At 44.1% G+C, this 26,338-nt stretch overlaps 1 protein-coding gene across 1 annotated transcript in view; it reads left to right on the top strand.

Moving 5' to 3' along the window:
* LOC120045535 (phospholipid phosphatase-related protein type 5-like) overlaps positions 1–21,879 on the top strand; it is a 38,834-nt gene extending 16,955 nt beyond the window's left edge. Inside the window, exons 2-6 of the mRNA XM_038990438.1 lie at positions 9,413–9,533; positions 15,011–15,261; positions 15,412–15,588; positions 20,859–20,986; positions 21,771–21,879. Coding sequence (XP_038846366.1) covers positions 9,413–9,533; positions 15,011–15,261; positions 15,412–15,588; positions 20,859–20,986; positions 21,771–21,879 — 786 coding nt within the window. The remainder of the gene's footprint in view (positions 1–9,412; positions 9,534–15,010; positions 15,262–15,411; positions 15,589–20,858; positions 20,987–21,770) is intronic.
* The last annotated feature ends 4,459 nt before the right edge of the window (positions 21,880–26,338 follow it).

Here is a 26,338-nt window from a genome sequence, read left to right as displayed (position 1 = left end):
ATACAAAACGGGTGAAAAACATGGCCCACCTTGCCTGGCGAGGGTTCAGTCTCTTCGCTGCCCGGATGTACTCCAGATTACGGTGGTCAGTCCAGATGAGAAAAGGGTGTTTAGCCCCCTCAAGCCAATGTCTCCACACCTTCAAGGCCTTGACGACAGCCAATAGCTCCCGGTCCCCCACATCATAGTTCCCTCCGCCGGGCTGAGCTTCTTCGGGAAGAAGGCACAGGGGCGGAGCTTCGGTGGCGTACCCGAGCGCTGAGCGAGCACCGCTCCTATCCCAGCCTTGGACGCGTCCACCTCCACTATGAATGCCAAAGAGGGATCCGGATGGGCCAGCACGGGAGCCAAGGTAAACAGAGCCCTCAGGTGACTAAAAGCCCTGTCCGCCTCAGCTGACCACTGCAAGCGCACCGGGCCCCCTTTCAGCAGTGAGGTAATGGGAGCTGCCACCTGACCAAAACCCCGGATAAACTTCCGGTAGTAGTTGGCAAACCCTAAGAACCGCTGCACCTCCTTTACCGTGGTGGGAGTCGGCCAATTACGCACGAATGCAATGCGGTCACTCTCCATCTCCACCCTTGACGTGGAAATGCGATACCCTAGGAAGGAGACGGACTGTTGGAAGAACAGGCATTTCTCAGCCTTGACGTACAGGTCATGCTCCAACAGGCGACCAAGCACTCTGCGCACCAGGGACACATGATCAGCGCGTGTAGCGGAGTATATCAAAATGTCATCAGTATCCACCACTACACCATGCCCGTGCAGGTCCCTGAAAATCTCATCTACAAAGGCTTGGAAGACTGAGGGCGCATTCATCAACCTGTACGGCATGATGAGGTACTCATAGTGCCCAGAGGTGGTACTGAAAGCCGTCTTCCACTCGTCTCTCTCTCGGATACGCACCAGGTTGTAAGCGCTCCTGAGATCTAGTTTGGTGAAGAAGCGTGCCCCGTGCATTGACTCTATCGCTGTAGCTATGAGCGGTAGCGGGTAACTATACCTCACCGTGATCTGATTCAGACCCCGATAGTCAATACACAGGCGCAGACCCCCATCCTTCTTCTTCACAAAAAAGAAACTCGCGGAGGCGGGTGAAGTGGAGGACCGAATGTACCCCTGACGCAGGGATTCGGAGACACATTATTCCATAGCCTCCGTCTCCGCCTGTGAGAGGGGATACACGTGACTCCTGGGAAGTGCAGCATCTACCAGGAGGTCTATCGCACAATAGCCCCGTTGATGAGGTGGTAATTGAGTCGCCTTCTTTTTTAGAGAAGGCGAGAGCCAAATCGGCATATTCAGGAGGAATGCGAGACCTGGTCTGGACTCTCCACCGTTGTAGCACCAACGGAAACCCCTAAACACCTACCTGAGCACTCTCGCGACCACCCCGTGAGAGCCATCTGTGGCCAAGAAACAGTGGGGTTATGAAAAGCTAACCAGGGTAGTCCCAGCACCACGGGAAACGCAGGAGAGTCAATGAGGAAGAGACTAATTCTCTCCGTATGACCCCCTGCATCACCATACCCAACAGCGCGGTGACCTCCCTAATTATCCCTGACCCTAATGGTCGACTATCTATGGCGTGAACGGGGAAGAGCACATCCACGGGAAAAAATGGGGGTCCCTAAACTATGAGCTAACGCTCTATCAATGAAATTCCCAGCCGCGCCTGAATCGTCGAGCGCCTTATGCTAGGAATACAGAGAAAACTCAGGAAAAGTGACAGACACCTACATATGTGCAACAGAGGCCTCTGGGAGAGAATGGTGCCGGCTCACCTGGGGTGACGCTAGAGCGACCTGTCTGCTGCCTCGATTCCCAGAGGAACCAAACCGGCACCGACCGGCAGTGTGACCTCTGCGGCCACAGATGGTGCATGAGCGGGAACCCCCTCCGGTCTCCCTGCGCACCGCCCCTCCCAGCTCCATAGGTATTGGAGAGGGGGTGCGGGAGGATCGAACCACCAGACCCTGATCTGGACGTCCACGAGTAGCCAGCAGGTTGTCCAGCCGGATAGACAGGTCCACCAGCTGGTCGAACGTGAGGTTGGTGTCTCTGCAGGGCAGCTCCCGACGGACGTCCTTGCGCAGACTGCAACGATAATGGTCGATCAGGGCCCTGTCGCTCCATCCCGCACCGGCAGCCAGAGTCCTAAACTCCAGGGCGAACTCCTGGGCGCTCCTTGTCTCCTGCCTCAGATGGTAGAGGCGCTCACCCGCCGCTCTACCCTCGGGCGGGTGGTCGAAGACTGCCCGGAAACGGCGGGTGAACTCCTCAAACTTGTCCAACGCCGCATCTCCCTCTCTCCATACGGCGTTGGCCCACTCCAGGGCTCTCCCGGTGAGACACGAGACGAGGGCGGACACCCTCTCACGATCCGATGGAGCCGGGTGGATGGTGGCCAAATAACGGTTTAATTGCAGTAAAAACCCCTGGCAGTTCGAAGCCCTCCCGTCATACTCCTGGGGCAAGGAGAGACGAATCCCACTGGGTTCAGGCGGGAAAGAGGCGCTCAAGAGAGACCCCGTTTGTGCGGATGGAGGCGCTGGAACAACTCCCTGTCTCTCCCAGCGGTCCATCGTCTGGACAACGCGATCAATGGCAACGCCAAGATGGTGAAGCATAACTGCATGCTCCTGGACGCGCTCCTCCACCTCAATGGCCGGTGTACCCTCTGTTTAATAAACACCAAAACCTCCAAAAACCAAAGTATACAAAATAACAAATAGAGGGTGCAAAACCCGTCGCACACCAGAAATAACAATAAACACCTACATACAACAAACAATCTCCGACAAGGACATGAGGGGAAACAGAGGGTTAAATACACAACATGTAATTGATGGGATTGGAACCAGGTGTGTAGGAAGACTAGACAAAACCAATGGAAAATGAAAAATAGATCAATGATGGCTAGAAGGTCGGTGACGTCGACCGCCGAACACCGCCCGAACAAGGAGAGGGACCTACTTCGGCGGAAGTCATGACACCATCACTGATCCATTTTTCATTTTCCATTGGTTTTGTCTTGTCTTCCTTCACACCTGGTTCCAATCCCGTCAATTACATGTTGTGTATTTAACCCTCTGTTTCCCCTCATGTCCTTGTCGGAGATTGTATGATTGTATGTGATGTGCATGTATTGTGTTGGTGTGCGACGGGTTTTGTACCCACTTTTGTTATTTTGTACAATTCGGTTTTTGGAGTTGTCAGCATTTATTAAACAACTCCGTTTATACCAAGTTCGTTCTCCTGCGCCTGACTTCCCTGCCACCAGCACGCAACCCTTACAGGTATAGTTTATAGTATAGTTTATGTATAGTTTATGGTATAGTTCTAGTTTATATTTAGTTTATGTTATAGTATAGGTTATGGTTTAGTTTATGTATAGTTTATGGTATAGCTTAGTTTATGATATAGTTTATGGTATAGCTTAGTTTATGATATAGGTTATGGTTTAGTTTATGATATAGTTTATGGTATATCTTATGTATAGTTTATATATAGTTTATGGTATAGCTTAGTTTATGTATAGTTTGGATAGTTTATGGTATAGTTTACGGTATAGTTTATGGTATCGCTTATGGTATAGTTTATGGTATAGTTTATGTATAGTTTATGCTATAGCTTAGTTTATGTTATAGTGTATGTTCTAGTTTATGGTGTAGTTTATGTTCTAGTTTATGGTATAGTTTATGGTGTAGTTTATGGTATAGTTTATGGTGTAGTTTATGTTATAGTTTATGGTGTAGTTTATGGTGTAGTTTATGGTATAGTTTATGTTATAGTTTATGTTATAGTTTAGGGTATAGCTTATGTTATAGTATATGGTATAGTATATGGTATAGTTTATGGTATAGTATATGGTATAGTATATGGTATAGTATATGGTATAGTATATGGTATAGTATATGGTATAGTATATGGTATAGTATATGGTATAGTATATGGTATAGTATATGGTATAGTTATAGTTTATGGTATAGTTATAGTATAGGTTATGGTTTAGTTTATGTATAGTTTATTGTTTAAGTATAGTTTATGGTATAGTTTATATATAGTTTATGTTATGTTATAGTTTATGGTATAGTTTATATATAGTTTATGGTATAGTTATAGTTTATATATAGTTTATGGTATAGTTATAGTATAGGTTATGGTTTAGTTTATGTATAGTTTATTGTTTAAGTATAGTTTATGGTATAGTTTAGTTTATTGTATAGTTTATGGTATAGCTTAGCTCATGGTATGTTTTATGGTATAGTTTATGGTATAGTTTATGGTATAGCTTAGTTCATGGTATGGTTTATGGTATAGTTTAGTTTATGGTATAGTTTATGGTATAGCTTAGTTCATGGTATGGTTTATGGTATAGTTTATGGTGTAGCTTAGTTCATGGTATGGTTTATGGTATAACTTAGTTTATGGTATAGCTTAGTTTATGGTGTAGTTTATGGTATAGTTTATGGTATAGCTTAGTTCATGGTATGGTTTATGGTATAGTTTAGTTTATGGTATAGTTTATGGTATAGCTTAGTTCACGGTATAGTTTAGTTTATTGTATAGTTTATGCTATAACTTAGTTTATGGTATAGTTTATGTATAGTTTATGGTATAGATTATTGTATAGTTTATGGTATCGCTTATTGTATAGCTTATGGTATATTTTATGTATAGTTTATGGCAGAGCTTTGCCTCTATCAGCTCCATTTAGCATTAGCCTGGTTCTCCTGAGAAGGTTTCTTTACTGACCTGATTGGCCATGGATAGAGCCTACATATACCTGCATGTAAAGTAATACTGTATGTGTGTATAATGTACGTATGTGTATGATATAAGCAGATTATGTTCCAGTATCTAGTTGTACTGTATGTGACAGCTGAAGACATACACCCGCTTGTGCAATGTGATTAGAGTGAACTTGTTAGTCACAGCTCCACAGCACGGATGACTGATCCCTTTACGCTCAGGCAGAAAGCAGAGACACCTCAGTGGTCCTGGCAGAGGGACATGCTTCACTCAACACCCCAGAGACCAGTTACCAGCATCATCCAATTCTGTTTTACTCACTCATTCTCACTCTCTTCAGCTTCTGCTCTCCTTTTCTCGATTCCTCCCTCTTCATTTCGCTCCTCTCTTTTGCCTCTCTTCCTGCATCTCTGTGCTTTTCACACTAAAGACAGACTCTGTTCCTCATCTGCAGCTGTGGCTTAGCTGTTTGGCTGGCGACAGGGAATTTAGAGGGATTTAACAGAGGAGATTTTGGGAAAAGAGAGCTTGAAATGAAAGAGTTCAAGAATGGAGGGGAAGGACAAAGGGAGAAAGGGAGAGAGAAATCCTAACCTACTTTCCCTGTTGGGGACTGGGAGGAAAAATCTATAAAGGTTGACTGACATAGAAAAAGACACGAGGGAGGAAGGAGTGGGTAAGACAAGAGTGATGTAACACAAGACTTAAGGGTTATGGTTGGTAAGACTATAGAAATCACAGCATTAGAACATAGTAAACCGAAAACAGACAGAATGATTTAACCATACGTGTCAACCATAGAAACAGCAAATGTTTAGCTGTTTACACTGAAATAAGTGCATTGAAAACAGTTATTTTCCCTTAAAATCAGAGAGCTATAGCTATCAATGTCCATGAAGTGTATTCGCACATTAGTTAATTGGCGTGTGTGTGTGTGTTCGTGCGTGCACACGCGTTTACAGATTTCATTCAACCGCGATAGTGCTTGTTCCCTCTTGTAACGGTTCATGTTGAACAAATGGTTTTAATAATCCCCAGCCTGGCCAGCTGTTCCAACCCTCCGTGGAGATGTGGTACAGCCTGGATCCTCTTCATATTAACATGATACTGTATACACTATACAATCCCAGCCACTACTGTATGTACTAGATGGGCTCTAACTCCAAGTCGCCAAGGCCCTTAACACTTCCTTTATGTACCATTCATAGTGTTGTAGGCTGTAGCTTATTCTCTCAGCACCAGAGGATAATCAACTCAATCCACTGTGACATGTACCCTACATGGTAGACCTATCTAAAGCCCAGTGTATGTTGAGGTGATTCAGGTCAGATTCCACTGTAGGTGATGACAGATACAAGCAAACAAACAAACACAATTGCAGTAGAGGTGGTATACCATGTACCATAATGCATCTGTTTATGGGATTGGAATCATCAGCCTGCCATTTCCCCACACACTCATCTTAACAGAGTCAGCTGTTGGACCAGAGCGGTGTGTGTCGGTTCGCTGAGCATCTGTAGCCCTGTGTGTGTGTGTGTGTGTGTGTGTGTGTGTGTGTGTGTGTGTGTGTGTGTGTGTGTGTGTGTGTGTGTGTGTGTGTGTGTGTGTGTGTTAATAAGCCCTATCTGAGGAACAATGGTCCTGTGCTGTGTTGTTGTCAGGAGGCTGCTGCTGTTCTTGTCACTCTCAGTTTTATTGTCTGTGTTTATCTGGGATCTAACAGGCCTCTTGGAATTAGCCCCAGATGATTACCTAGGGCTGTTATCTTCCTGCTTCTTCTCCTCCTTATCTTCTTTCTACCTCTTCTCCCTGTCTTCATATCTCCTTCCCACGTGATTAGAACTGATTCCCAACTTGTTTTGGAGAAGACACATATTTTGATATGCACAGTAAAGACATTTACCCAGTTGCTTACACACAAACACAAACTGACTCCTCCAACTTGCTCTCACTCTGGCAGGAATGTTTACACACACAGACACATGCACACATTAAAATACACATACACACACACACACACCCCAACAGGGTCAGTGTCAGGGTCCAGTTCATCCCACTTGTCAGAGCTTTTCTCTGATTCAGCGGCAGACGAGGGTGAAGTGCAGGACATGTTCTCTTTTCTCTGATTCAGCGGCAGACGAGGGTGAAGTGCAGGACATGTTCTCTTTTCTCTGATTCAGCGGCAGACGAGGGTGAAGTGCAGGACATGTTCTCTTTTCTCTGATTCAGCGGCAGACGAGGGTGAAGTGCAGGACATGTTCTCTTTTCTCTGATTCAGCGGCAGACGAGGGTGAAGTGCAGGACATGTTCTCTTTTCTCTGATTCAGCGGCAGACGAGGGTGAAGTGCAGGACATGTTCTCTTTTCTCTGATTCAGCGGCAGACGAGGGTGAAGTGCAGGACATGTTCTCTTTTCTCTTCTCCTGTCCGCTCGGTGTTTCCACGCAACGGATATTAGACTGATGTCACAGCCCAGGCACGTGATTGGTCAGATACTATTCTTAGTCTGTTGAGGGGCTAATGCCTGTCTGCCAAGGTTGGGGTAAAACATTTAGTTTAATTCCAGTCAATTCAGGAGGTATACTGAAATACACATTTCAATTTCAATTCAATGCTTTTCAATGAGGGAAGTTTGGAATTGGAATTAGAATTTGTTTTACTTCCTGAATTGACTGGGATTGAAATGTAATTGACCCCAACCCTCCTGTGTGTTTTCCACTCTCTCTCCTTTCCTCCTCAGAGGTGTGGTGGAGTGGGTCTAATAGCACTGGGAACAAACACTTACTGTAGAGTACCCTGCTTCACATCAGTCAGCTGGTGCTGTGTGGAAACAGAAATGTTACGTGATTGTGTTTAATGTCAAGGAAGTTAAGTACAGCAGCCAATGTCCTGTCTACAACACAAACACTCCAGCAATGTTACCTTGACTCCTTAAGAGAGCAGTAAGAATAGAGACACGCAGCAGAGCGAGATCCAGCATGATGGAGGGGGATAATTTAAAAGACGTCGGTTGAAATAATGTGCAACATGATTCACCATGCAGACAGGGTCCAGGCGCATCCGTGAATAATTCATTGCTACAGTTTGCTCTCTCTCTTTTCCTCGTTCCTCTCTTTCTGTGTCCCTCTCCCTTCACTCGCTCCCTCTCCATCTCGACACGCGCTTCTATCTCCCTCTGTACTGATTGTATCTCCAAAGTGTTTTCATCTGCTCCAATTCTGGAGGATGTAGCTATTAACAGGTGAAAGAGGGATGGTTGTACAGTGTTGACTATGTGATATGCTTCCGAACAGGATCACCACCCTACTGCTGAACAGCTTTTAGCAGACTGAGAATCAGTGTTTCAGGGTACTGATTCATGCAGGAGTTGGATGGGATGAAGCCCATTACCTCACTTCCCTAACACATGCTAACAGATTTACTGTGTGGACATATGGTCAGCGGTGCCCTCGGCAACCTCTAGTTTATGTTGATCATCTCCTTCCAATTTGATGTCATGGTTCATATTAGAGTTAGTTTAATGTTGCTATTGAACCATTAGTCGCTATGATGTATGTTTCCCTAATGGAGGGGGAGTGCTATTGGGCACGCACATAGAAACACAGAGCCTCTGCTTCAGAGGCTGTTAGCTCATTCAAACTCTCCAGTCTTAATTTTTCTTAGACCTGAGACTTTTCTTTCTCTCTCATTTCTATAAATAAGGGAAGGTAACGTTATTCTCTGCTATTGCGCTGTATTGTGGATCCCGAGTGCATTTTACATTTATATTTCATGAGAACATAACTTGGATTCAGTTATGCTTTAGTGTTAGGGTGGCTATTAGCTTAAGTCCTTGCTGTTGGAATAATAAACAACATGGTTTTCTACAGAAGAACAAGCAAATGTTTTGTTGAGGCAAGTCGCTTTGGAAACGGGAAATAGTTGATGTTGTCTGAGTACCGTGCATAAAAGAGTGAGTTTCACAGTTCAGGGCCCTCAATAAAGCAATCATGTCAGCACATGCACTCAGTGGGTGTAAAATGTAGCTACAGTTATCTGGTGTCTGCGGCTGTCACGAGCCTGGCACGTTCCTCGCTCCAATGGTGGGTATTTTTTGTAACAAAAATGAATGGCTGGACTCCTGCGAATGTGATGTTGATGATGAGGGTTTCAAATGAAACTGTGCGGGTGTGAACATGGGGATCACTAGCCACGCGCTGACATTAGGCCACGTGTTGTGTGAGAGAGTTGAGGTCTGTGTGGGCAAGTGGCTTTCTGAGAACTTGTGCATAGCCTAAATTGAATCAAATACCTTGTCGTTTTCAAGACGTGCTCTCTCGCTCAGTTCAGGGCCCTCAATAAAGCTAACTGGATCTCTCTCTGTCTCTCTTTGTCTCTCTCTGTCTCTCTTTGTCTCTCTCTGTCTCTCTCTTTGTCTGTCTCTCTCTCTCTGTCTCTCTCTCTCTCTGTGTCTCTCTCTCTGTGTCTCTCTGTGTCTGTCTCTCTCTCTCTGTGTCTCTCTGTGTCTCTCTCTCTCTCTCTGTGTCTCTTTGTCTGTCTCTCTGTCTCTGTCTGTCTCTCTCTCTCTCTCTGTCTGTCTCTCTCTCTCTCTCTCTCTGTCTCTCTTTGTCTGTCTCTCTCTCTCTTTGTCTCTCTCTTTCTCTCTCTCTCTACAGATCTTGGTGGGGGAGTTGGTGGCGTTCTTCCTGAAGGCTGAGGGGACGCAAGAGAAGACCATAGTGACAGCAGACTGCTGCTACTTCAACCCTCTGCTGCGACGCATCGTCCGCTTCCTAGGTAACCACTACAGCCTCTAGAGTTTAGATCAACACCACCCAGCCCTGCCTGAACTAGTCTTGAATGATTAGTGTGTCTAACAAGATGATATAAACACACCTGGAATTGGAAATATCTACAAAAGGGTACCTGAATTTTATGTCTTTTTAAAGGAAAATGTACATGTTGATTGGATTTGTCACTGTGCACAGGATATAACTGGTATAAAACAGTACAGTGAGAGCTCTTTCGCAACAATGCAGTAATAATAATAAGAAGAATTATAGTATAAATAAGAATAGTACAGATAATAATAATATAGATGATGATAATAATAATAATAGTATAAATAATAATAATAATAGTATAAATAAGAATAATAATAATATAGATAATAATAGTATAAATAAGAATAATAATAGTATAAATAAGAATAAGAATAGTACAGATAATAATAATATAGATGATAATAATAATAGTATAAATAATAATAATAATAGTACAGATAATAATAATATAGATGATAATAATAATAATAATAATAGTACAGATAATAATATGAATAATCATAATTGTCACGTTTCTGACCTTATTTCCTTTGTTTAGTCTTTATTTAGTTGGTCAGGACGTGAGCTGGGTGGGTATTATCTATGTTGTCTGTTTCTATGTGGGGTTTCTTGTTTGGCCTGATATGGTTCTCAATCAGAGGCAGGTGTTAGTCATTGTCTCTGATTGGGAACCATATTTAGGTAGCCTGTTTTGTAGTGTGTTTTGTGGGTGATTGTTCCTGTTCGTGTGTTCATTTGGTCTGTGTTCACTAGTTCGGGACTGTAGCGTCTTCGGTTCTTTCTGTCAGTTTGTTGTTTTTGTTCGTTGTTAAGTAGCCTATTAAAATATGGATTATCATCACGCTGCAGTTTGGTCCTCCTCTCTTTCACCCGAAGACAGCCGTTACAATAATATTAATAATAATATAGATGATAATAATATAAATAATATCGATAATAATGATGATAATAATAATAATTTTTGATATAAATAATATTGTAGATAATAATAATATAGATATAAATAATAATCATAATAGTATAGATATAAATAATAATATAGATAATAATTGTAACGATCTTCGTTGGGAGAAAGAGAGGAGGACCAAAGCGCAGCCTGGTAAGTGTTCATGATGAATCTTTAATAGAACAAACTGAACCCTGAGATACAAAACAATAAAGTGAACTACTGAAAACCGAAACAGTTCCGTGTGGAACACACAGACACGGAAGACAACCACCCACAAAACACAACAGAAACCAGGCTACCTAAATATGGTTCCCAATCAGAGACAATGACTAACACCTGCCTCTGATTGAGAACCATATCAGGCCAAACGAAAAACCCAACATAGAAACACAAACATAGATAACCCACCCAACTCACGCCCTGACCATACTAAAACAGAGAAAATACAAAAGAACTAAGGTCAGAACGTGACAGTACCCCCCCCCCCCCCCCCCCCCCCCCCCAAGGTGCGGACTCCGGCCGCAAAACCTGAACCTATAGGGGAGGGTCTGGGTGGGCATCTGTCCGCGGTGGCGGCTCTGGCGCTGGACGTGGACCCCACTCCACCATAGTCTTAGTCAGCTTCAGTAGCGTCTTTAGAGCGGCGACCCTCGCCGCCGACCTAGGACTGGCAACCCTAATAAAGGGCCCCACTGGACTGAGGGGCAGCTCCGGACTGAGGGGCAGCTCCGGACTGAGGGGCAGCTCCGAACTGAGGGGCAGCTCCGGACTGAAGGGCAGCTCCGGACTGAAGGACGGCTCTGGCAGCTCCTGACTGGCGGCTCTGGCGGCTCCTGACTGGCGGGCGGCTCTGGCGGCTCCTGACTGGCGGGCGGCTCTGGCGGCTCCTGACTGGCGGGCGGCTCCTGACTGACGGGCGGCTCTGGCGGCTCCTGACTGACGGGCGGCTCTGGCGGCTCCTGACTGACGGGCGGCTCTGGCGGCTCCTGACTGGCGGGCGGCTCTGGCGGCTCCTGACTGGCGGGCGGCTCTGGCGGCTCCTGACTGATGGGCGAATCTGGCGGCTCCTGACTGATGGGCGGCTCTGGCGGCTCCTGACTGACGGGCGGCTCCTGACTGACGGGCGGCTCTGGCGGCTCCTGACTGACGGGCGGCTCTGGCGGCTCCTGACTGGTGGGCGGCTCTGGCGGCTCCTGACTGACGGGCGGCTCTGGCGGCTCCTGGCGGGCGGCTCTGGCGGCTCCTGACTGGCCGGGCGGCTCTGGCGGCTCCTGACTGACGGGCGGCTCTGGCGGCTCCTGACTGGCGGGCGGCTCTGGCGGCTCCTGACTGGCGGGCGGCTCTGGCGGCTCCTGACTGGCGGGCGGCTCTGGCGGCTCCTGACTGACGGGCGGCTCCTGACTGGCGGGCGGCTCTGGCGGCTCCTGACTGGCGGGCGGCTCTGGCGGCTCCTGATTGGCGGGCGGCTCCTGACTGACGGGCGGCTCCTGACTGACGGGCGGCTCCTGACGGCTCCTGACTGACGGACGGCTCTGACGGCTCTGGACAGACGGGCGGCTCTGACGGCTCTGGGCAGACGGGCGGCTCTGACGGCTCTGGACAGACGGGCGGCTCAGACGGCGCTGGACAGACGGGCGGCTCCTGACTGACGGGCGGCTCTGGCGGCTCCTGACTGACGGGCGGCTCTGGCGGCTCCTGACTGACGGACGGCTCTGGCGGCTCAGGACTGACGGGCGGCTCTGACGGCTCTGGACAGACGGGCGGCTCAGGCGGCGCTGGACAGGAGGGAGACTCAGGCCTGCCGAGGCGCACAATAGGCCTGGTGCGTGGTGCCGGAACTGGTGGTACCGGGCTGGGAACACGCACCTCAGGGCGAGTGCAGGGAGCAGGAACAGGGCATACTGGACCCGGGAGGCGCACAGTAGGCCTGGTGCGTGGTGCCGGAACTGGTGGTACCGGGCTGGGAACACGCACATCAGGGCGAGTGCGGGGAACAGGAACTGGAGGCCTGGTACGTGGTGCCGGCACCGGAGGGCTGGTGCGTGGGGCTGCCACTGGAGGGCTGGTGCGTGGAGAAGGCACCGGATAGACCGGACCGTGGAGGCGCACTACAGGTCTTGAGCACCGAGCCTGCCCAACCCTACCTGGCTGAATGCTCACCGTAGCCATGCCAGTGCGGCGAGGTGGAATAGGCCGCACTGGGCTATGCACACGTACAGGAGACACCATGCGTAGGGCTGGTGCCATGTACCCCGACCCGAGGAGACGCACTGGAGACCAGATGCGTAGAGCCGGCTTCATGGCACCTGGCTCGATGCCCACTCTAGCCCGGCCGATACGAGGCGCTGCTATGTACCGCACCGGGCTATGCACACGTACTGGAGACACCATGCGCTCTTCCGCGTAACACGGTGTCTGCCCGTACGCTCGCTCTCCACGGTAAGCACGGGGAGCTGGCTCAGGTCTCCTACCTGACTTAGCTACACTCCCCGTGTGCCACCCCCAATACATTTTTGGGGCTGCCTCTCGTGCCTGTTGCGCTGCCGTGTGCGTGCCGCCAACTCCATTCTCCTGTAACCCTCCTCGCACTGCTTCAGAGAATCCCAGGTGGGCTCCGGCACTCTCCCTGGGTCGACCGACCACCTTTCTATTTCGTCCCAAGTTGTATAGTCCAGATCTCGCTGCTGCCCGATACCACGCTGCTTGGTCCTTTGGTGGTGGGTTGTTCTGTAACGATCTTCGTTGGGAGAAAGAGAGGAGGACCAAAGCGCAGCGTGGTAAGTGTTCATGATTAATCTTTTAATAGAACAAACTGAACACTGAGATACAAAACAATAAAGTGAACTACTGAAAACCGAAACAGTTCCGTGTGGAACACACAGACACGGAAGACAACCACCCACAAAACACAACAGAAACCAGGCTACCTAAATATGGTTCCCAATCAGAGACAATGACTAACACCTGCCTCTGATTGAGAACTATATCAGGCCAAACGAAAAACCCAACATAGAAACTCAAACATAGATAACCCACCCAACTCACGCCCTGACCATACTAAAACAAAGAAAATACAAAAGAACTAAGGTCAGAACGTGACAATAATATTAATAATATGTATAATAATAATAATATAGATAGATAATAAAAAATAATATAGCTATAAATAATAATAATATAGATAATAATAATATAGAAAATAATAATAATAATATAAATAATAATATAGATAATAATAATGTAGATAATAATAATATAAATAATAATATAAATAATAATAATAATAATAATAATATAGATAATAATAATGTAGATAATAATAATATAGAAAATAATAATATAAATAATATTGAAGATAATAATATAGATATAAATATTAATCATAATATAGATAATAATAGTAATATAAATAATAAAGATAATAATAATATAGATGATGATAATAATTATATAACTAATAATATTGAAAATAATAATATAGATAATAATACTGTTGATAATAATAATATAGAAAATAATAATAATATAGATATTAATAATATAAATAATAATAATCATAATATTGATAATAATAATCATAATACAGATCAAATAAATAATAATATAGGTCATAATAGAAAATAGAATTTAAAAAACACAAGAAGTACGATATAAGTTTGAGTAGAGGCGTAACTGAATGAACAGAGTGAAATGTGCAATGTGAAATTGTATTAAATAATTTGGAGTATGGCCTCCCCTCCGAGGAATGTTCCTCGGAGCCAGACAGGTAGCCCTTTGCTGGACAGCTGGCATCAACCCCCCCGGCTAGCGGAGCGGAGTTCCAATGACAGGCCTTAAGGTTATTATAGCTGCTGGTTGTGGGAAGGTCGATGGTTGTCGAAAACTGCTGCTGAAAAACAGCAAGTGAGAGAACATGGGTAAGTTGACATAGGATGTATACATTCTAAGGTTGACACCCATTGGTTGAAAGAGAGGAAAGTGATAGGTTAAACAGTAAGCCTGCAGAATGTGCATTATTGTGCCGTGCTTATAGGCTAAAGGTAAATAGGTGAATGACATTCTGCACATGACTAATAGGATAGAGGATAAGAACTAGACGCTATGGTGATGAAAGTTTGTATTCATTCCCACTATGCCTGTATAATAGGAAACAGAGTGAATTAGGTTTTGCGGCTTGATGAAGATAAACAAGCATTCAGACCAGCCTTCCTGATTGAACATGCTACATTTGAAGAAACACGAGAATGCAAGTAACACAACAATGAAACAGGAAGAGACATGCCTCAGAAATTTGTGATGATGATGGCTAAAACTGGTGTGAAGAATTTCAGACAGATTTGCATGTTCATCACTTCAGGTGATCATGAAGGCTTTTGCAATTTCACACCTCAGCTGATAACAGCGGATCTGAGGGAGGCTGGGGATAACTAAACTCCTCCTATTTTAGTTGGCTGTCATTGCTCTCTCTTTCTCTCCCTCAGGGGTGTTCTCCTTCGGCCTGTTCACCACCACCATCTTTGCCAACGCGGGTCAGGTGGTGACAGGAAACCAGACGCCTCACTTCCTGTCTGCCTGCCGGCCTAACTACACGGCCCTGGGGTGCACATCCAACATGCAGTACATCACCCAGCCCCGTGCCTGCACTGGAAACCCCCTGGTAGTGGCGTCTGCACGCAAATCCTTCCCCTCCAAGGACGCAGCGCTCAGTGTCTACTCTGCAGTCTACACGGTGGTAGGTTCTGGTCTGGGGAGTAGGAGTTTGGACAGTTTGATACACATGTTATGGTATACCACCCTACAGTATAGAGTTGATACCCAGCCTACAGTATTACAATTCCTGACAGTCCTCCTGGTCTCCTCCCCCTACCTCTGTCTGTCTCAGATGTATGTGACGCTGGTATTCCGGACCAAAGGCACTCGGCTGACCAAGCCTACGGTCAGCCTGACCCTGCTATGCCTGGCCATGCTGGTGGGAGTGGTCAAGGTGGCAGAATACCGCAACCACTGGGCCGACGTCCTGGCCGGCTTCTTCACTGGAGGAGCCATTGCTGTGTTTCTGGTGAGAGGGAGGGGAGGATGGAGGGAGGGAGCTGCTGAGGGAATGGTGAGGCAGAAGAGGGTGGTTAGGGAAGTCATTATTCCGGGAGATGAGATGAGGGTGATAGAATGTAACAGTGATGTATATTGATGACATTTTACGTTGATATCTAAGTTCATAAACACAGGGGCTGTTAATCCTGGTACTTCTCACCATGGGATGAGAAATGTCACTCTCATTTCACTTACAGTGAGCTCCAAAAGTATAATAATGAGGAGTGAGAAATGTAGAGGCCGGAATTTCATACCCCCCCCCCCAAACAAAATGCTAACCTTCCCTGTTATTGTAGTGGTAAGAGGTTATTCATGATTCATTCTTGACTATCTTTAATCATGGTAGCATCCACATTAATGTAGACGTGTTTAGAACATATTCTATTCTTATTTACAATAATACTGACTCCAAAATGACACAATACATTATTTACCATTTGTTTCTACAGGACACAAAATAATCTAAAACACAGGCAAAACAAACAGTAAATGCATCCAACAAGTTTGTAGAGTCACAAGCTTGACGTAATCATTGTGTGTTAGGAATATGGGACCAAATACTAAACTTTTGACTACTTTAACTTCTTTGGGCTGCAAGCCCGACGTCGGTACACTTATGACAACAGCCAGCTCAAGTGCAGGGCGCGAAATTCAAAATATATTTTTTAGAAATATTTAACTTTCACACATTAACAAGTCCAATACAGCATTTGAAAGATAAACATCTTGTGAATCCAGCCAACATGTCCGATTTTTAAAATGTTTTACAGCGAAAAACACCACGTATATTTATGTTAGCTCACCACCAAATACAAAAAAGGACAGACATTTTTCACAGCACAGGTAGCATGCACAAAACTAACTAAACTAACCAAGAACCAACCAAACTAACCAAGAAACAACTTCATCAGATGACAGTCTTATAACATGTTATTCAATAAATCTATGTTTTGTTCGAAAAATGTGCATATTTGAGCTATAAATCAGTTTTACATTGCAGCTACCATCACAGCTACCGTCAGAAATAGCACCGAAGCAGCCAGAGTAATTACAGACACCAACGTCAAATACCTAAATACTCATCATAAAACATTTCTGAAAAATACATGGTGTACAGCAAATGAAAGACAGGCATCTTGTGATTCCAGCCAATATTTCCGATTTCTTAAGTGTTTTACAGCGAAAACACAATATAGCATTATATTAGCTTACCACAATAGCCAGAAACACAAGCCATTTACCAGCAGCAAAAGTTAGCGATCGTAACAAACCAGCAAAAGATATATAATTTTTGACTAACCTTGATAAGCTTCATCAGATGACAGTCCTATAACATCAGGTTATACATACACTTATGTTTTGTTCGAAAATGTGCATATTTAGAGCTGAAATCAGTGGTTATACATTGTGCTAACGTAGCATCTTTTTCCCACAACGTCCGGATATTTTTCTGACACTCACATATTCTGACCAAATAACTATTCATAAACATTACTAAAAAATACATGTTGTATATGAAATGATAGATACACTAGTTCTTAATGCAATCGCCGTGTTAGAATTCTAAAAATAACTTCATTACGATATGCAGTTTACGTTATGGCGAGAGCGTGCCCAAAATCTGGGCGCAAACTACTAGTTCACATGTTCGACAGATATATGAAATAGCATCATAAAATGGGTCCTACTTTTGATGATCTTCCATCAGAATGTTGTACAAGGGGTCCTTTGTCCAGAACAATCGTTGTTTGGATTTAGAATGTCCTCTTCTCCAGTCAATTAGCACGGAACGCTAGCAAAGTGGCGCGAAGCTTCCCTTTCCTGAACATACGCAGACAAAGCAACACGCCTAACGTCCCGAAAAATTTCAATAATCTAATAAAACTATATTGAAAAAACATACTTTACGATGATATTGTCACATGTATCAAATAAAATCAAAGCCGGAGATATTAGTCGTCTATAACGACAGCTTTACAGAAGGCAATACCAGGTCACTTCTCGCGCGTTCCAGAAAACAGGAAATTGGGGTCACGTCATGCCAAGAGCTTTTATTCGACCTCAGATCATGTTACACTCCATTTCTTCTCTCACTGCCTGTCGACATCTAGTGGAAGACGTATGAAGTGCATGTATACTAATAAATATCAAGGACATTTATAGGCAGGCCCTAGAACAGAGCATCGATTTCAGATTTTCCACTTCCTGTCAGGAAGTTTGCTGCAAAATGAGTTCTGTTTTACTCACAGATATAATTCAAACGGTTTTAGAAACTAGAGAGTGTTTTCTATCCAATAGTAACAATAATATGCATATTGTACGAGCAAGAATTGAGTACGAGGCCGTTTGAAATGGCCACCTTTTATCCAGGCTACTCAATACTGCCCCTGCAGCCCAAAGAGGTTAATACACCAGGCGGTATCAGAGGAAGGCCTTAAAAACTGTCAAAGACTCCAGTCACCCAAGTCATAGACTGTCCTCTCTGCTACCGCACTGCAAGTCATACGGGAGTGCCAAGTCTGGGACCAAACTGAGCAATTTATGGAGTGGTTGAAAAACAAGTTTTAATAACTTCCGACTTCAACTGTATGTAAATGTGTTATTTCAGGTTTTTATTTTTTAGCAAAAATGTCTAAACCAATTACCCCAACTACCTCGTACCCCTGCACATTGACTCAGTACTGGTACTCCTTGTATACATACAGTTGAAGTCGGAAGTTTACATACACTTAGGTTGGAGTCATTAAAACCTGTTTTTCAACCACTCCACACATTTCTTGTTAACAAACTATAGTTTTGGCAAGTCGGTTAGGACATCTACTTTGTGCATGACACCAGTAATTTTTCCAACAATTGTTTACAGACAGATTATTTCACTTATAATTCACTGTATTACAATTCCAAGGGGTCATAAGTTAACATACACTAAGTTGACTGTGCCTTTAAACAGCTTGTAAAATTCCAGAAAATTATGTCATAGCTTTAGAAGCTTGACAGGCTAATTGACATAATTTGAGTCAATTGGAGGTGTACCTGTGGATGTATTTCAAGGCCTACCTTCAAACTCAGTGCCTCTTTGCTTGACATCATGGGAAAATCAAAAGAAATCAGCCAAGACCTTAGAAAAAACATTGTAGATCTCCACAAGTCTGGTTCCGTTTTGGGAGCAATTTCCAAACGCCTGAAGGTACCACGTTCATCTGTAACAAACAATAGTACGCAAGTATAAACACCATGGAACCACGCAGCTGTCATACCGCTCAGGAAGGAGACACGTCTCCTAGAGATGAACGTACTTTGGTGTGAAAAGTGCAAATCAATCCCAGAACAACAGCAAAGGACCTTGTGAAGATGCTGGAGGAAGCCGGTATAAAAGTATCTATATCCACAGTAAAACGAGTCCTATATTGACATAACCTGAAAGGCCGCTCAGCAAGGAAGAAGCCACTGCTCCAAAACAGCCATAAAAAAGCCAAACTACGGTTTGCAACTGCACACGGGGACAAAGATCGTACTTTTTGGAGAAATGTCCTCTGGTCTGATGAAACAAAAATAGAACTGTTTGGCCATAATGACCATCGTTATGTTTGCAGGAAAAAGGGGGAGGCTTGCAAGCCAAAAAACACCATCCCAACCGTGAAGCACGGGGGTGGCAGCATGATGGAGGGACTGGTGCACTTCAGGAGGGACTGGTACACTTCAGAAAATAGATGGCTTCATGAGGAAGGAAAATTATGTGGATATATTGAAGCAACATCTCAAGACATCAGTCAGGAAGTTCAAGCTTGGTCGCAAATGGGTCTTTCAAATTGACAATTACCCCAAGCATACTTCCAAAGTTGTGGCAAAATGGCTTAAGGACAACAAAGTCAAGGAATTGGATTGGCCATCACAAAGCCCTGACCTCAAGCCTATAGAACATTTGTGGGCAGAACTGAAAAAGCGTGTGCGATCAAGGAGGCCTACAAACACGACTCAGTTACACCAGCTCTGTGAAGAGGAATGGGCCACAATTCACCCAACTTATTGTGGGAAGCTTGTGGAAGGCTGCCTGAAACGTTTGACCCATGTTAAACCATTTAAAAGGCAATTCTACCAAAAATCTAATTGAGTGTATGTAAACTTCTGACCCACTGGGAATGTGATGAAAGAAATAAAAGCTGAAATAAATCATTCTCTCTACTATTATTCTGACATTTCACATTCTTAAAATAAAGTGGTGATCCGAACTGAACTAAGACAAGGAATTTTTACTAGGATTAAATGTCAGGAATTGTGAAAAGCTGAGTTTAAATGTATTTGGCTAAGGCGTATGTAAACTTCCGACTTCAACTGTATGTATCCATGTTATTGTTTTTATTGTCTTACTATTTAGCTCTGCAATGTTGGGAATGGGCTCGTAAGTAAGCATTTCACTGTAAAGTCTACACCTGTTGTATTCGGCACATGTGACCAATACAATTTGATAAGTGAATTTGAATTTGAATTTGTCCCAATACATTTGGTCCCCTAAAATGGTGGGACTATATACAATAAGTTCTGTAATTTACAAATGGTTCATCCAGTATTGTTGAAAATACCCTCAAATTAAAGCTGACAGTCTACACTCATAGTCATTGTATCATTTCAAATCCAAAGTTCTGGGGTACAGAGCCAAAAAACAACATAATTATCACTGTCCCAATACTTTTGGCATTACCTTTTATTTTCTTATTAACTCAGTTTTTCCCTGTCTCTCTCTCTCTCTCTCTCTCTTCCGTTCTCTCTCTCTCTCTCTCTCTCTCTCTCTCTCTCTCTCTCTTCTGTTCTCTCTCTCTCTCTCTCTCTCTCTCTCTTCTGTTCTCTCTCTCTCTCTCTCTCTCTCTCTCTCTCTCTTCTGTTCTCTCTCTCTCTCTCTCTCTCTCTCTCTCTCTCTCTCTCTCTCTTCCGTTCTCTCTCTCTCTCTCTCTCTCTCTCTCTCTCTCTCTCTCTCTCTCTCTTCCGTTCTCTCTCTCTCTCTCTCTCTCTCTCTCTCTCTCTCTCTCTCTCTCTCCCGTTCTCTCTCTCTCTCTCCCGTTCTCTCTCTCTCTCTCTCTCTCTCTCTCGCTCTCTCTCGCTCTCTCGCTCTCTCGCTCTCTCTCGCTCTCTCTCGCTCTCTCGCTCTCTCTCTCTCTCTCTCTCTCTCTCTCTCTCTCTCTCTCTCTCTCTCTCTCTCTCTCTCTTCCGTTCTCTCTCTCTTTCTCACTCCTCTCTCTCCAGGTGACGTGTGTGATCAACAACTTCCAGCAGACGAGGCCCCCTCCCCTTCCCCCGCGGCCCCAGCGCCCTGAGTCGGTGCTAGGCATGCCCATGGTGGCTCTGCCCTGTGTGGAGAGTCCACTCGAAAAGTTAAGTGGAACTCAGGTAAGGGGTGGGGGTGGGTGAACGGCAGGGCTGCACACACAGGGGGGTAGACATGCACCCCTTCTCTCCCCTTCTGTCGTACCCCCAATCCCAAAAGTAGATGTCCCCTCACAGCGCATGCCCCAGCACCACCCCCTAACCCTCAACCCCGACCAAAGCACAAGAACACCAAACCTTGTCTTTGAGCCAGTAGCCCTTTACTCTGAAAATGTGTGGCTCTTTAGAGGGAGCCGTTTGCAGTAGTCTCTTCCTCAGCATTCATTCACCATCCCTCGGTGGTTGAAGCTTTGAAGACCTCTTAGAACTTTGAAGTGAATGAGAAGTGCACTGTGAGCTCTTTAGATAAGGGAGAGCAGAAGGCACTGGGAAAGGACAACCTGTTGGAAGTGTGATTCAAGGGAGCAGCTTTGAGATTGCTTGTGTCTCCTCTTGTCTGTCACCTACACTAACCCTCACCTGACCTCCTCTCCCCTGTCTCCCACCTTGCTCTTTTCCCTTATCCCTCACTTGATCTCTATCCTTCTATCTATGTCACCAGCATCCTGCACTCTCCTCCTCCTGCCCTCCCTACCATCCCTACGTTCACCACCCATTCTGACCAACTTTGGATCTTTTTCTCTTGCTCCTCACTCGTTTTTATTTTGTTCATCACTCTTTCCACCCAATCTTTCTCTCTCTGTCTCTTTCATCCCCTCTCTCTCTCCTTCTTCCTCCATCTCTTCTCCTGTCCCTCCCTCTCTCTTTTTCACTCCTCTCTCTCTCCTGCAGACTCCGAGGGGATCTCCTTTCACAGAGATCACATGACCATCAGCCGTATCGGTTCCCCGCCACCCCAGATGTCCTCATTCCGTCTCGCTCCATTTCCAGCGAAGTCTAGACCAGCCACACGAACATGAACACTCACACGAACACCACTGCGCAGCCCACCCGGCAGGCCGCTACTCCACCCTCTACAGATCCTACTCCACGCAGGTCTAGACTTTCAAAACACACGCACACAAACACAACACACACAGCATACTCAGACCTCTACAAACCTCCCCCTAACCTTGTCCAAGCCCAAACCCCTGGGGGAACCGAGAGGTGAGCTCATAAAGTGAGACTCACAAAGACTTAACAGCTGTCCAGCTGAACATTCAGTACAGTGTCAGGTACAGGTATGCCTCTTTCATTTAGTTGTTTTCAGAGGCTTCTTTTTTGTTTTGCAGACTTTTTATGAATGTGCTTCATTGTGTGAAGTACACATTTCACCAGGTGATGTTTCATCTTCTACGTGCTTGTAAGGAGAAACTGTCAGAATCAATTTGAGAACTGTGTTTTTTTGTGTTTTCAACTGTCTGTTGGAGATGTCCTCACAGGCAGTGCAGCCAGTCATCCTGAAACCCGTCAGTCATTTGTGTCTCTGTGCAATTTTAAGATGAATCCAAACAACCGCTCAATGAACGCTCTCTGCTGGCTTTAGGGCTCATTTTCAGTATCCTAGAATGAGCCAATCATCAAATATCTGCAAGAGTCAACAAACTCAAATGTTTACGGACCAATCACTTTCTGTAGCAACTTTGGTACTTAATTACTGTATCTTCCAAATACAGCATAGAGACAACACACATAGATCAGACCTCTCTTCAGCTCTGCATGACTTTACCCAGATCAAAGGATTCTGTTCATATCACTGAGGAGAAGACAATACAAGAACAAACAGGATGAAACTGCAGACGGTTTATTTTTCTCCGCTTTCGATTGGTTGCAGCTGCCGCAAGTCAGCATGAAATAGATACAGATTTGGTAAGACTGGATGAGACACATTTTGAAATACATCACAAGTGACAGGACATGAGCTTTGTACAGTACAAAACATTTTATTTTACTCTCAATGTATCTGGACAGGGAACCTTGGTTACCAAAGCTTTGTCATTGTGATGTCACTAAAATACTTGTTTACTTACACATCCCTTTTGCCTGGAATGGAACGGATCACATCGGCATGGAACGGAACGCCACACTGGAAAACCAAGATTCCCTGTCTCTGGGCTGTAGAGAGATATTATTGGACTTTGCCTATTCATGTGATAATGTGATTTATTTATGAGGAGATTAATCATAGATGTATTTAGTTGATGTGTATATATGGTGTGGTTGCCACAAACAGTTTAATTTTGATTTGCACAGCCCTCACTCATATCCAGTGGTGTAAAGTACTTAAGTAAAAATACTTTAAAGTACTACTTAAGTCGTTTTTTGGGGTATCTGTACTGTACTTTACTAATTATATTTTTGCCAACTTTTACTTTTACTTGACTGCATTTCTGAAGAAAATGATGTACTTTTTACTCCATACTTTTTCCCTGACACCCAAATCATTTTTTATGCTTAGCAGGACAGGAAAATGGTCCAATTCATGCACTAATCAAGAGAACATCCCAGGTCATCCCTACTGCCTCTGATCTGGAGGAGTCACGAGACACAAATGCTTTGTTTGTAAATTATGTGAGTGTTGTAGTGTGCCCCTGGCTATCCGTAAATTAAAAAGATTTGCTTAATATAAGAAATTTGAAATGATTTATACTTTTACGTTTAACTAAGTATATTTTAGCAATTACATTTACTTTTGATACTTAAGTATATTTAAAACCAAATACTTTTAGACTTTTACTCAAGTAGTATTTTACTGGGTGACTTTCACTTTTACTTGAGTCATTTTCTATTAAGGTATCTTTACTTTTACTCAAGTGTGCTCATATCTCACCCTCCACTCCCTCCCACTGGCAAATGTTTTTTTTTTCTTCTTTGTGTTGTATCCTGACTATACCGTCACTGTGCTGTGTAATGTTTCCCTCTGCTGGACAACACACACACACAAAAACGCTCATAAGAAAACATACATTTAATATTGACAAACTTACCAAAATACACACACTTTTGGATGTACATACACATACTCACCCAACGAAACAAACAAACACACACACTCACATACCTCTCCTAATCTCTAGCCTATACCTCCCCTCTTTTCCACTTTCTTACACTTAAACCTATTCGTATGGTTTTGTAAATAGTTATTTTTTGTAATGAGAATGTGATTTTTACACAGACACCCCACTGCTCTCCTTACATTAAGTTGTTATGGAGAAATGGGAACATTAATTGTATCAACTTTATTACTGAAGACAAGAGTGTATGTAAAGGTCCTGGTCCACTCTAAATCAGGCCTGGATTGGACCTCTCCTTGTCCCAAACTGGCAGCCATTCTGCATCAAACCAGGTGCCCTCCCGGACCAAGGTTGGAGTCAACCAAAGATGACTCGTGGTTTTATGCTAACAATAGAATCCCCTCATGGTTTAGTTTCTCTTGTAATAGTTCACCTGCCAGCCCATATTGGGCCAGTAACCAAAAGGTTGCTGAATCGAATCCCCGAGCTGACAAAGTAAAAATCTGTGGTTCTGCCCCTGAGCAAGGCAGTTAACCCACTCTTCCCCGGGCAACGATGACATCGATTAAGGCAGCCCCCCGTGCCTCTCTGATTCAGAGGGGTTGGGTTGAATGCATTCAGTTGTACAGCTGACTAGGTATCCCCCTGTGAATGCATTCAGCAGTACAGCTGACTATGTATCCCCCTTTCCCTATACACCAAAGTCAGTGAGTTAGGACAAAGTGCACTGTATACTACTATCACAATCTTGAGGGGTCTGTTGCTTTTACATTTAAGTAATTTAGCTGACGCTTTTATCCAGAGCGACTTACAGAAGCAATTATGATTAAGTGCCTTGCTCAAGGGCACCTTGTCATCTCGGGGATTCGAACCAGTGACCTTTCAGTTACTGGCCCAGCGCTCTTAACTGCTAGGCCAAAACTGACAGCAGCTACAAAATACTACACAGATGGCTTGATTATGTTTGGGTCAGATTGTGTGTTCCTTGGTGCACATACAATACATCTGCAGTTTGATTTAGTTCTATTTTTAAAAAAAATAAGACGATAAATAATGCAGGAACAAAGGAAAGTGTTCTGAGTTTTAACACTTCATTTCATCTTGTTACAACGTACCTTCTGTTTTGTAAAGATTTGTCTGATGAGAACAATAAATGGATATTGCAATAAAAAGGATGTTGAGTGTTTGCTCTTGCCTTTTATGAGGGCAGGACACATTCTGTTTTACTGTCATTGATTTTATCCTTTGACCAATCACAGTGCTGATTGTTGCTCAAACGTGGCCCAGGGTGTGGATCATAGCCAATAGGAATGTCTTATACTTTTTAATCAATGTTCTCTTTTTATTTTCTCTATTGGACATAATATGCACTTCTGCCTTAGCAACAATCTCTAAAGGTTTGAGAAGAACATAATAGTAGGGTTACTGCCGCCTGCTGGTGAGAGATACGCATTACATGTAAATAATTTATTTTATTAGTCAATGCAGAGCTGCAAAGTCTGAGCTGATAACTCTCTAACCTCTGTGAATATACAAGTTGTTTTGGAAGATTAAATATTCACTTACCTTTTGAAAATCTTCCTCTGATTTGTCATCCAAAGGGTCCCAGCTATAACATGTAGTGTCGTTTTGTTAGATAAAATAATTTTTTATATCCCAAAAAGTCTGTTTAGTTGACGCCATCGATTTAAGTAATCCACTCATTCAACTTGCAGAGAAAGAAATCTGAAAATCTACCCCTAAACTTTGTTTCAACAAGTCAAAATACGTTTCTATTTACTCCTCAGACACCCTAAAATGTAATCAAACTATAATATTTATTTAGGAAAGAAGTATGTTCAATAGGAAACCAATTTTAGCAGGTGCGCAACTTCGTCATGGAGCGCAAAAACACAGATTTCCAAGACTGTCCTCTTACAAAAACTGCTATTTCTTATTCGTGAGCCTGAAATCTTGAACATAGACTGCTGACGCCCTGTGGAAGCCATAGGAATCGCATCCAGGGAGCTATTTTACAATATGACCTTTCTCTTCCATTTCTATGTTCATGGCCTCTCTCCCAAACAAATTCTGGTTGGTTTTTCTTTGGGTATTCTCCTACCATATCTATTGTGTTATATTGTCCTACATTATTTTAACATTTCTACAAACTTCAAAGTGTTTTCTTTCCAATTGTATAAATCCTATGCATGTCCTGGCTTCAGGGCCTGAGCTACAGGAAGTTTACTTTGGGCACGTCATTCAGGCAGAAATTGAGAAAAAAGGGGCTTAGCCCTAAGACGTTTTAAAATGTCCTTATTACCTCAGTACAATGTTGTTAATTACTCCCAGTAATGTCTAAAAACTAGCAGACATGCAAGTTACTGAACAAGGAAACACTGTATTTTATGTTCTTAGCCTAACGGT

The sequence above is a fragment of the Salvelinus namaycush genome, chromosome 4 (assembly GCF_016432855.1).
Source record: "Salvelinus namaycush isolate Seneca chromosome 4, SaNama_1.0, whole genome shotgun sequence".
Taxonomy (NCBI): domain Eukaryota; kingdom Metazoa; phylum Chordata; class Actinopteri; order Salmoniformes; family Salmonidae; genus Salvelinus; species Salvelinus namaycush.
This window is presented reverse-complemented; position numbering and strand designations above follow the sequence as displayed.